General features: G+C 36.5%; 1 protein-coding gene across 1 annotated transcript in view; it reads right to left on the reverse strand.

Moving 5' to 3' along the window:
- Positions 1-12,526, reverse strand: part of FBXO28 (F-box protein 28) — a 36,524-nt gene that overhangs the window by 14,184 nt on the left and 9,814 nt on the right. Inside the window, exon 2 of the mRNA XM_081332915.1 lies at positions 4,330-4,439. Coding sequence (XP_081189041.1) covers positions 4,330-4,439 — 110 coding nt within the window. The remainder of the gene's footprint in view (positions 1-4,329; positions 4,440-12,526) is intronic.

The following is a 12,526-nucleotide window of genomic DNA, read 5'->3' on the forward strand; positions in this document are numbered from 1 at the left end:
TTTATGCCTGCTCGTGATCTTAGTTGCTGCAAAGTTGAATGTGTGTCCTTGTTCGTTGCATTGTGAAGCTACCAATGACTTTGGGTCTCCTCGTCTGATTGCTCGCTTGTGTTTTTACAGTCTGGTGGTTAGCTTCCTCCCCTTCTGTCCTACATAAACACAGGGGAAAATCCATGCAGGGCATTCTGTAGATTACATTGGAAATATCTCCCACTTCCAAGCAATCTTTATAATGCATAATTTGTCCTCGTATGGTAGCCTCTGGGTGGTGTGTGATGCCCACCTGCAGATCTCGGAAGCTGCGTTTCCAAAATGTTTTTGGTATATGGCAGGGTGTGCCATGTGGTTGGTCTTGTACCTTGTTTCTTCCTTTCTCTTCCCACTGTGTTGCGCAGACATCTTGTAACTAATAATTGTGGATACCCATTCTGCTTGAATTCTTCACCTAGTACCTGCTCTCCAGCTGTTTGGTTTGCTGAGTACTACAGTGGATTCTCACCCTGCCATAGTGTTCTGATGCAACTCTTTTTGTGTAACAATGGATGGTTGCTGTTGAAATTCTGAATGCGTGTGGTGTTGGTGGCTTTGTGATAAAACTGTGGTTTCTAGGCTTCCATCCTCTTGTCTGTTAACAAGTACCTCTAAAAATGGTAATTGCTGGCTGTTTCTTCCTCCATTGTGAACTGTATGTCAGGAAAAATGGAGATCAGTATGGTATGGAAGTCTTTAAGTATGTTTCTCTTGATGATGATAAATGTGTCATCCACGTAGTGGCATCCGAATTTAGCTGTGTAGTTTCGAAATGCATGGTGTTCTAGTTCACACAGGACAGTTTCTGCAATCATTCCCATAGGTGTCCCTTTTACTTGTTCATACATTTTGCTTTTGAGTGTGAAGAAGGTGCATTGTCAGTATTAAAGTAGCTTCATGATTTGTGTCTTGGTTAGGTTGTCCTGATCTGTGTTGTACTCTTCTTCTAGTTTTCCATCTATTAACAGATAGATGTAAATAGGGATACTACATCAAAGGAGACCATGATTTCATCAGGGAGCCACATTTAAGTCTTGTAATTTTGTCAGAAATTGTATGTTCGAGGGTTGGGTCAGGAAGCTTAAGTGCTGTGACAGCCATTTAGCCAGGTTATTTGTAAGGGTGTCTCGTAACATTACAGTAGGTCTGAGAGGGACTCGTATTTTGTGTATCTTGGGGAGTCCATAGAATCTTGTTGGGGCTGCATCTGTTCCTCTCATTTTCCATTATTCCTTCTCTGTTATACAGTTGTTTTGTTTGAGTTGGCTGAGCATTCAATTGGGTGACCATTGTTCTCATCTCTGATGTCTTGGCTGGTCTGTATGCTGAGGAATCATTGAGCAAGGCTAATGCCTTTGTTTCATAATCTGTGTGGTTCATCAAAACCGTTGAGCAGCCTTTGTCTGCCGGTAAAATTCGTTTAATGATCGTTCAAAGTTACAGTGGCACTGAAAAAAGTGATTTAGGCTGAGTTTTCACATTTACAACTGTTGCAACATCCCCATGGTATCTGATCAAAATTTGGGTGTTTCGCAACTGGCATGTATTTATGGCAGTTGCAACTGAGCTGGGATCTTGTGATCACCATTTGTAATTTTCACAACCAGCTTTCAACAAGCAAAGTCAATGGAGGAAGCCAGATTTGCTTAACAACATGATTCACTTAACAACTGCAATGATTTGCATAATAACTGTGGCAAAAAAAGTCGTAAAATGAGGCTCAACTCATTTAACTGCCTTGCTTAACAACCAAAAATGTTGGGCTCAATTGTGGTGGTAAGTCAAAAATTATCTGCATTTCTAGAGTTAGGCTATATTAATGATGCTATTTAAAATTCATTTTAAATTTGTCACATCATACATTGCTTTGTGGAAACTCTGAGTAGAATATGGATAATTACATGCAAATGAACAAGACAGACATTGGAAGAGCTTTGACAGATCCTGGCAACAATAAACCAAGAGCAGAAAACTGAAAAAGCAAACAGGAGACTGGGAACTAGACACCCAAGCAAAACATTGCAACATCAGGCCTCTAAAAACAAATTAATCAGCACATTCCAAAAGGAAATACTGTGGCATAGCGGAAGTTTCTTATACTGAAAGGAAGCTATTATTATATAAAGTTGTTTAATCTAACTGTACTTCAGGATCAGATTCCCACTAGTAAGTAGTTATAAACTATCAGCTATAGAGCCCTATGGGCACAGGCCTGGTCACTTGAGTGCCTGTCGCCCATAGCAACTGCCAGCCTGGTTTGATCCTGCAGGGTTGGCACACTTTGGATGCTTTTGAGGAAACATCATCCATCGGGACAATAGAAGTATGCCTTTTCTGTAGCAGACCTTGTCCTCTGGAACAAGGTTCCTCCCAAGATGTGGATGTGGTTTAGAAGAGCCATAAAGATCTGGCTGTTCACCCAAGTGTTTGGAGAGAGCGAGACCCCTTGCTTCATTCAAGGCTCCCATTTGCCTTCTTTAATGATTTTATTATAATTTCTTGTTTGTTTGTTGTGAGCCACCCAAAGTCATTGTGAGTCAGGTGGCATACAAGTTTTCAAATTCTAAGTAGGAATACAAACAACTGATTTATAAATATGCATCAGCCACCACAGAATCAAAGGGCTGGAAAAGATCTTGCAGGTCTTCCAGTCCAGCCTCCTGACCAGGGCAAGAATGTTCAGGCCACTTTGAGAAATATTTATCCAGTGCTCATGAACACTCACACCTTCAGGAAGCAAGCGATTCTATTGCCTAATTACTTTCAGAGTAAAAAAATTCTTCCTTGCTTTGAAGTTAGATCTCTATCAGTAAGGTTACTCCTATTCTTAGGCAACACAGGTTAAACATCAATAATATTAAATTAATAACAACTTTAGGTAAAGGTAAAGGTTCCCTCGCACATGCGTGCTAGTCGTTTCCGACTCTAGGGGCCGGTGCTCATCTCCGTTTCAAAGCCAAAGAGCCAGCGCTTGTCCAAGGACGTCTCCGTGGTCATGTGGCTAGACACCAAAGGCTCACGGAACGCTGTTACCTTCCCACCGTGGTGATCCCTATTTTTCTACTTGCATTTTTACATGCTTTCGAACTGCTAGGTTGGCAGAAGCTGGGACGAGTAACAGGGGCTCAATCTGTTACGCGGCACTCGGGATTCGACCCGCCAAACTGCCGACCTTCTGATCGACAAGCTCAGCGTCCTAACCCACTGAGCCACCGCATCCCTGATAATAACAACTTTAGTTCCCTTTAATTGATGTAATTGATGACTTGTGCTGATGCCTAAGCATAGTAATGGAGAGAATGAGCACATTATCATAGTTAAAACCTGATCAAGGCAAAATCGAAATAGTTTGCCTGAACTAATGATCCTCAATCTGCTCGGGGGAGGGGGGATTGCCCTTTGTTTTGAAATGCATCATTTGATTATTCTCCTCGAACCAATCATGTTACTGGAGACACGGAAAGCAATTGTTGTTAGGAGCACCTTTCATCAGCTCGGTATGATCTCCCTTTCTAAGCAAAGATAGCATGGTACCATTATTCTTCTGGGTGGCAAGCCTGGTACCCATACTAACAACCTTTTGGCACTAGAGGTTACATTGGCTTCTCCCTGGCATTGCTATAATTTAGGCTTAGTTTAAAAGTCTATTCTATTCTGGGATGTGTTAAGTTTACATTTTATATCTTTCCTGCACTATTTATTTAACGGTACATTTACACTGCTTATCTTTTTTTCAAAATGTTTGTCATTTTCTTTTCTCAGAAAGCCTTCGTTAATGAAATAATGAACAAATAACCCAGAGAATGATGAGATATGGATCTATATAGACATTCAAAATCATGACCACCTACAATAGTGTTATAGCTTATCATCTGCATGTCATCACTGCAGAACTGACTCTGAAATAGAATGCAGCAATCTCAGCTGAAACAGGGAGAAAATTTTATTTATTTATTTATTTTAATTCCATTTATATCCCGCCCTTCTCCGAAGACTCAGGGCGGCTTACAAGCTTGGCAGTATGATGTTCACTTTCAAATGATGTTCACTTTCAAAACATTCCAAGCTCACAATGCCAAGCATCAAATCACTCGGCACACACAAAGGAGGCAAGTGGTAGTCTCCCTGCTATTCTGCTTACATGTGATAAAACAATGGTTCCCCCACAAGATGGGAATAATTTCATATGTTAAATATTTGTCTATATGATTGCGTATGGAAGTTTTTCTTGAATCTCATCTCCACATACAGTTTTTTAGACTGCCTTATCTCTGACCTTCAGTTTTGTTGATCACATACCTTGGAAGTTGTGCTTTAACCTGTTTCTGACACAAGTTATGGTATCTTTCCACTTTCAGAAATCCCTGGTTTAGCATTCTCTGACAAACTAAATCCATTCTCTTACAAACCTAGATGGGAAATACAAAGACAAAATTTAAGACATCTGAGGTAGTGAATATATCACAGGCTTCTTTATTATTATTAGACTTTTTTATCCTTGTGTGTGTAATAAACAAAGCAGTAAGATACTTAATACTCCTGCCTTATTTTCCCCACAATAGCAACTTTGAGGGAAGTTGGACTAAGCGAGAAAAACTGGCCTAAAGTCACCAAGCTGGTTTTCATGTTAAGGTGGAACTTGAACTAGATAATTCCCATACAGTCTTTCCCAGGGCTCTTTTAATACAGCCCTCATCCCATAATTAATATTTAATGTTCTATTTTAAAATTGTTATTTTTCCATAAAATGACATTTTAAAAATTGATATTTTTGATGTGATTCTTCTTAGCATTAACAGAAAATGGGAATTTGAAGCTCTGAAGAAACAGATCACATACAAAGAATTTTTTAAAAAAACCAAATCATACATACAGCTTTTTTAATGCAATTAATAATCTTTATTGTAATCATCATCCCAACTGCCTAGTAAATAAAGCGTTCTTTCCATATTCATCATTTTGAACAGGGTTTCTGTAGTTCCAGCAATCTTTTATGCCAATTTACAATACTCAATGTATATCTAATGTCTCTATTTTCTTTTTTTTTTCTAGCGGAGACAGGCATAATACAAAAGCTGGAAATAACTAATAAAGGAGAATATTTGGAGCTCTGAGCTTACTTGTTTTCTTGCAGACGTTTCATTACCCAAACTAGGTAACATCATCAGTGCAAGCTTAGAAATAACTAAGCAACAGATAAATGGATGCAGAGGAGATGATCAGTTCTATTTTGTTTATCAATCGAATATTCTTTTTTGCTTCCTTAAAAGCAGTTTAAGCAGAAGTAACAATCTAAAAGGTTCTTACATAATGCTATGGCTTCTTTGCAAAATAAAAAAGAGGTAATCCAATTCATTTATTTCTATCCTTCTGTAGCTAATCCCACCCCTATTTGTCAGTTGATTATTTATTTATTTATTTATTTTAATTCCATTTATATCCCGCCCTTCTCCGAAGACTCAGGGCGGCTTACAAGCTTAGCAGTAATTATCATGGAAAAGACTTGGCGTCTTGAAATACTATGTTTGTTTTTAACCACTAGCTATTAAGCCATAACCCAAAATTGGGCATTGTTCATAGATAAAATGCTTTGGCTACAAATAGTTTTCAAAAGCTATGTTTATGGCATGGAATCTGAATGCATCCTCACATTTGTTTCTGTTAACACTTTAAATTTCAATTACAGCAGCAAACCATTGTTTTCTCTTACTAAACTAGATGTGGCAAAAGTTGGCGCTTGGGTTCTCAGTATCTTCCTTCTCTTCCTCCATCCTATTTACCTACCGTACTTTTTTTACCTCACTGCAGTCTGAAAAGATATGAAGAGGGAATCAATTTCTATGTTTCATACCATAAAAATCTATTTCTTCCAAATACTTTACTGCTTCCTTGTAGATGATGATGATGATGATGATGATGATGATGATGATGATAATAATAATAATAATAATAATAATAATAATAATAATAATAATAATAATAATAATAATTTGGATGAGACCTTGGAGGTCATCTAGTCCAACCCCCTGCTCAGGCAGGAAACCCTATACCATTTCAGACAAATGGCTGTCCAATATCTTCTTAAAAACTTCCAGTGTTGGAGCATTCACCCCTTCTGGAGGCAGGTTGTTCCACTGGTTAATTGTTCTAACTGTCAGGAAGTTTCTCCTTAGTTCTAGGTTGCTTCTCTCCTTGACTAGTTTCCATCTGTTGCTTCTTGTCCTGCTTTCAGGTACCTTGGAGAATAGCTTGACTCCCTCTTCTTTGTGGCAGCCCCTGAGAGATTGGAACACTGCTATCATGTCACCCCTCACCCTTCTCTTTATTAAACTACACATACCCAATTCCAGCAACCGTTCCCTATATGTTTTAGCCTCCAGTCCCCCAATCATCTTTGTTGATTTTCAGAACTACTAAAAGCAAACAAATAAAAAAATGAGTTTGTAAATAAGAATTTATATATGGAAGAAAGAAACAGGATTTGATTTCTTTGAGAGAAGTAAAAATAATTTTTGGGGTTTTTAAATCCTGATTCTGATCTCCCACCATTTATTTTTATATTTAATTTTCAGAAAGAAGCCTAGAAGTTCAGGTTTATGGGGATAAATACTATTTATGCTATCTATGCTATTACACCTTGGCTGAATTTGAAAAGCTAAGTAGGGTTTAACTTGATAAGTACAGGAAATACCATGCTTATACAGTAGACTGGAAAGTTGGAAAAATATCCTAGAAGAAAACAATGGCAACACATTTCCATATTGTTGCCAAGAAAATTAAATAGATGTTTTATGAAGTTACTAGGAATGAAACCTGATGATGATTTTTTTTATGAGGGGGGCAAGCTGCCACTCTGCGTTTCCAATCCTGTTTCAACATGCTTCCTATTTTTTAGTTACTGAACTTGGATATGATTTGTGGGTCCCCAAAGATAGTCCTGGGTGTATTGAAGATTTCCAGAAACAAAACCCTTAAAATAGCTTTTCTTAGTATAGAAACACATTTTAGATTCTAGCACCTTTAATAATTATTTCTGATCCTTTACTTCATAAATTTCAATCTTAATATTTGGCCAGGATAAGGCTGTATTCCATTCATGATTTAATTTATTCAAAATCAAAGACAGATAAGAAAATTGCTCAAACACATTCCTTACGAAAATCATTAAGAGATGAAAACAGGGGGGGGTGAGACAAAAATCCCAAAAAATAGAAAGAGGATTCCATCTTCCATTTAGAGATGTTGAAATGTAAGGCAAAGAAGAGGTAGTGCTATGACAATGACATTTTTGAGCAACAGAAAGAGATTTTTAAATTAGAATGAGCAATGCCACATCAACCATAGTAAAAATGGCAAATTCTGTTCTCTTGATTTTTATTTACTGCTTGGACTTCAGCAAGATGCATTAGCTTGGCCAATCCACAAAGTGCAATTGGACCAAATAAATAGGTAAAACATAACCACTGTGTAGGATTTCATAAAGAAATCATAAAGAAATCTTTCATAAAGAAATCTTTATGAAACTATAAAGAGATTCTGCTTTATATTTTAAGTTTGATTTGACCAGCACATTCCTCAAAAGTGAAAAGGAAGTCATTGAGCATGAAAGATCAAGATGAAAAGATTGCCTGTACTGATGCTAAACAGTAAAAAAATAAATCATTTTAAAAATAATTTACTGTTTTACATCATTTAGAAGGATAGATATTTTTTAACCTTGCATTTTTATCACTTTCTGGCACTTGAGAATTTGTAACTGGTTTAATGTTCCTTTAAAATAATTATTTTTTATTATATTCACTCCAATTCCATTTATTGTTACCACATTTTTCCCAGAAAAGATTGTGCCAAAAAGTTTACCATCTACAAAAAGGTAGGACAAGCTCTGCTCTAAAGCTTTCAGTTTAAATGCAAACCTAACATGCAAAGAAAGAGAAACGGGAAAAAAACATCTAGAGAAAAGATGTTAAAGTTGCCTCACAACATACTTTTAAGAAATTCAAGATGACATTTCTGTATTAGTAATGGCTCTGGTTGCCAATTGTTTGCAAGGCAAAGTTAAGTATGTTTGATTTATATCCTGCCTTTTATTCAAGAGCTCAAGATGGCATATAAGGTAACAGACTAAGGTGCTGGCAATGGCATCTCTCTGTGTCACAACAATATTCCCAAATCCCACACCCCACCCCTCTGGGCAAACAGTTTAGCCCAGGAACATCGAACTTAAAATAACTATGAGTGTTGTGTATCACTAGTTATACAGAAGGCAGCAATGTTTGACTCTTTTCATACACTGGCAGGAAAGTCTCTATAGAGTCAAAAATAATGCAAGTATTATGGTTTGTCACTAAACAACCTTGTTTAATAATTTAATAATCAACAAAGAAACATTAGTGCAAAACAATGTTTCACGAGAAACATCTGGGAAACCGAAGGATTTTGGCTGCTTAGATAGCAGTGCTACTCATTAATCAGAATACCAATATTTAGTTATATTGGGGTAATAAGTTGTAATATTTGTTTAAGCTCATATCTAGGATAATGTGCTCTAGGGATAGCGCTGACTTCTCCCATTTTCCCATTCACAACAACCCTATGAGGTAGGCTGAGTTGAGAGAGACTGATTGGTCTGTCACCCAGTGAGTTTTCAAGGGGGGGGGGATGGGGATGGGAATGGGCTTGAGCCTGAATCTTTCCAGTTTACCACAAATCACTACACTGCAGTAGTTTGGTCGAGGTTTTTGGCAATAAAGGAGGGATAGCAGTTCCTGCAGTTACGCTATTCGTAGCAGGTATCTGGAGCTCTGCTGGTCTTTGGTGAGAAAATAGAACCCATCATTTCACAAAACAACCAAGTATGCTTCAACTTGAAAGCTGTACACATTAGCATTCAAGCTATTCCTTAAGAATCAAATAAGTTCAGAATCCGCAAGATCAATTCCACATGGCTATTAATGAGTATTTTTACAGTAAAAGCAGGGAAAAGGGAAAATCAGAGGAGCTTGTTTGCAGTGGACATTTAGAAGAATGCAAACATCCGTTAAGAGATTACAATGAAAGCAGAGATGCTAAAAGGTTTATAATACCATACACAGGAGGCAATACTAAAACAACTGGTTTTAATGTAAACAATAACTGAAAGCAAACAAAAGTCATGGGGGATTTAAGAAAACAAGCAAGGATTTTGTAATGAGAAAACAAAAGGAGAGCAAAGTCCTTGGCTCTGATCTTAGTCATGTTCTACTAAGCTAGGGGTAGGCAACCTCGGCTCTTTTATGACTCATGGACTTCAACTCCCAGAATTCCTGAGTCAGCTGACTCAGGAATTCTGGGAGTTGAAGTCCATGAGTCATAAAAGAGCCGAGGTTGCCTACCCCTGCACTAAGCAGAAGATCAAAAGATCGGATAGCCGGCCTTCCAAAGCAAATAAAGTGGCTTTTAAAATTGCAATCAGCTTGTAGTGTCCTCAAATCAGGTATGAAAAATTGGTTAACATTAATAGCAAGTTTTTAGTTGTACAATCAAATCAGTCTCAAAGCAAAGCAAGATTCTGGAAAAGTATACAACTAGTGGCTAGCTGTTCTGTCCCTCTTGAGCAGCACCGAGACACCTCACTAAATACAGTTCAAATATTGGAGGAAATCCTGAAGTAAAAAAATGTATTCTTTGGTAGTCCTTTCCTCACTTTGCTGTAACACACGGCTTCTGATTTACAACTATAAAACAGTTTTCTAATATTATTTTTCTGAAACCTAGAAACTGGGATTCAAACTATTGAGATTTCAAGATATCTGAAATATATGCTCAAGTACAAATACACAGTATTGTGCTTTCTTCTTCATCATCATCATCATCATCATCATCATTATTATTATTATTATTATTATTATTATTATTATTATTATTATTATTATTATTATTATTATTATTTTCAATAACAACAGAGGTAACTGGAAAGTAAAAGGGAGCCAGTTTGGACTAGTGGGATCAGACTACAAAGTGGGAGACTCAAGTCCCACCTTAGCTATGAAAGCCAGCAGGATGACTTTGAGCCAGTCATTTAGTCTCAACTCAACCCACCTCACAAGGTTGCAGTTGTAGGGAAAATAGGAGGAAGAAAGTGTATTGGATATGTTCATCGCTTTATTTGTAAAAATAATGGTGGAATACAGATAAATATATATAAAAATAAATATAAGGCAGCTACGGTATTATAAATAGAATCTTGCTTCTTCCTTGGAATTCTACTTTAATGATGCTCTGAATCAACTTAGAATTATTAAAATACAACGATGTGATTGATCCTACAAACATGTAGCGTATTTTTTTTATATCAGTACCTAAATGCAGTGTACAAACTTCTCCAAGTTTGATTTTAATATCCAGGAATGTAAAACACTTTCCAGTACTGCTACACTTACAAATACAGTTATTAATACAGACAGAAGAAAATGCAATCATCTACTATTCACAATCATTTTAGAAGTAACAATGCAACTACCAGTAGTTCAAGATATACCCAAGGAAATTAAATATAAAAACTTCCAGATGAATGTATTTTAACAAACATAACAGAGGATAGCCATCTTTTTATGGCAATATTGAATATAGAGTAACAAGATATTATATTGAAGAGTCTTTTGACACGAATGCACAAAATTATAGTGTTACACTGACATCTAGTGGTAAAGCAGAACCAGGCAGCCATAGCTCAACATCAGCTGGAGGTTGGATAGAAACAAAATGGGTTGAGAAAGAAGATCAATGCTACTTAATTCACACGCTAAAATCACTAAAATCATTCAAAATGCATAAAATGGTTCTTTGAAGGAAGGCAAAAGGAGATTATTAGCAAAGTAGTGCAACAGACTATATGCAAGACTCAACCAAAATTAAATTCTAGCCATAATTCCACTCCAGAAAAATACTCTATATAAAATATCCGAAGTCTGGAAGCAGTGAAGTGGATCTACAAAAATTACCTCTTCTTAATATCAAATAAATGGTTTATATTATATTTTATGCTTTATATCTAAATATCAGATATATAAATGGTTAGTGAATGTAATCAACTGTTAGAGGATGAGAAGAGAGGTTAGATTTGTTGATGTTAAACTATTCAGAATAGTAAATACTGTCACAAAATTTCTACTCTTTGCTGTAGAATTACATGGTATTACTCATAATGTCAGTGCAGTAAAATACTTTAAATATAGCTTTATTTTTCATTATGATAGACATTTTCTATATGTTTCATGTTGACCAGAACTTTGCACATCAGATAAAGAGAACTGTAATGTTGCAAAAACTGAAGAATTTTGCTGCAGTCTTTTGTTATCAGATATGCCATAGCGTTACCATCCCACTTCTTATAATTCCTATCAAAATGCTTAATGCATGAACCAATTTAATACATGCTGAGTGAATTACAATCCATAAAGTTTAATTGCTTTCTGTTATGTTCCCACACATCAAACATTCCTTGGCTTTTTGTTAAATTCACGAGCACTTCTGCCTATATGTCACTATATTCTACCCACATCATCTGCAACTTTAATACAGAATTGTTTTACTGGAATGTCTTATCTACTTTGATATTTACATTTCAGAATTCAAAAATAATATAACAGAATAAAGACAAAGGCTATAACTATTCTTTCAGAAAGCTACTTCAAAAAGCATACTAACATATTCAAAGAAATTCTTTTTGGATCAATTAAAGCAGCTGCAACATTTTCAAGGCTTTTTGGGGTGCTTCACTGTCTGTGCAATGTGTTTGCATAGGCACATCCCTTCATTGACACAGATAGTCCTTGACTTACAACCAGAATCGAGCCCAAAATTTCTGTTGCTATGCAAGGCAGTTAAGTGATTTTTGCTCCATTTTATGACCTGTTTTACCTCATCTGTTAAGTGAATTGCAGTTGTTAAATGAATCATGCCACCATTAAGCAAATTTGGTTTCCCCCACTGACTTTGCTTGTTGGAAGCTGGCTGGGAAGGTTAAAAATGGTGATCACATGACCCGGGACAGTACAACTGTCATAAATACATGCCAGTTGCCAAGAGCTCAAATTTTGATCACATGACCCTGGGGATGCAGCAACAGTCATAAGTGTGAAAATTGGCTATTAAGTCACTTTGTAACTTTGAAAGTAACTAAATGAATGGTTGTAAGTTGAGGACTGCCTGTACACATCCCAATGTGTTCCAGAGGACCTCTTTTAAAGAATTTGCATAGACCTAATAAAGATTATCAAACAATGGCCTTTGTTTACAATTTTTTAAAAAAAGACTTTGATGGAATTATTTTATTTATTTATTTTATTTATTTTAATTCCATTTATATCCCGCCCTTCTCCGAAGACTCAGGGCGGCTTACAAGCTTAGCAGTAGCCTTCATTCTATGTATATGCCTGCTTATTAGGGCTTTCACACACACACCCCAAGCGGCATTATTACAAAGTCAGCTTAATTGCCCCCAACAATCTGGGTC

Source organism: Vipera berus (assembly GCF_964194415.1).
Source record: "Vipera berus genome assembly, chromosome: 1".
NCBI lineage: Eukaryota > Metazoa > Chordata > Lepidosauria > Squamata > Viperidae > Vipera > Vipera berus.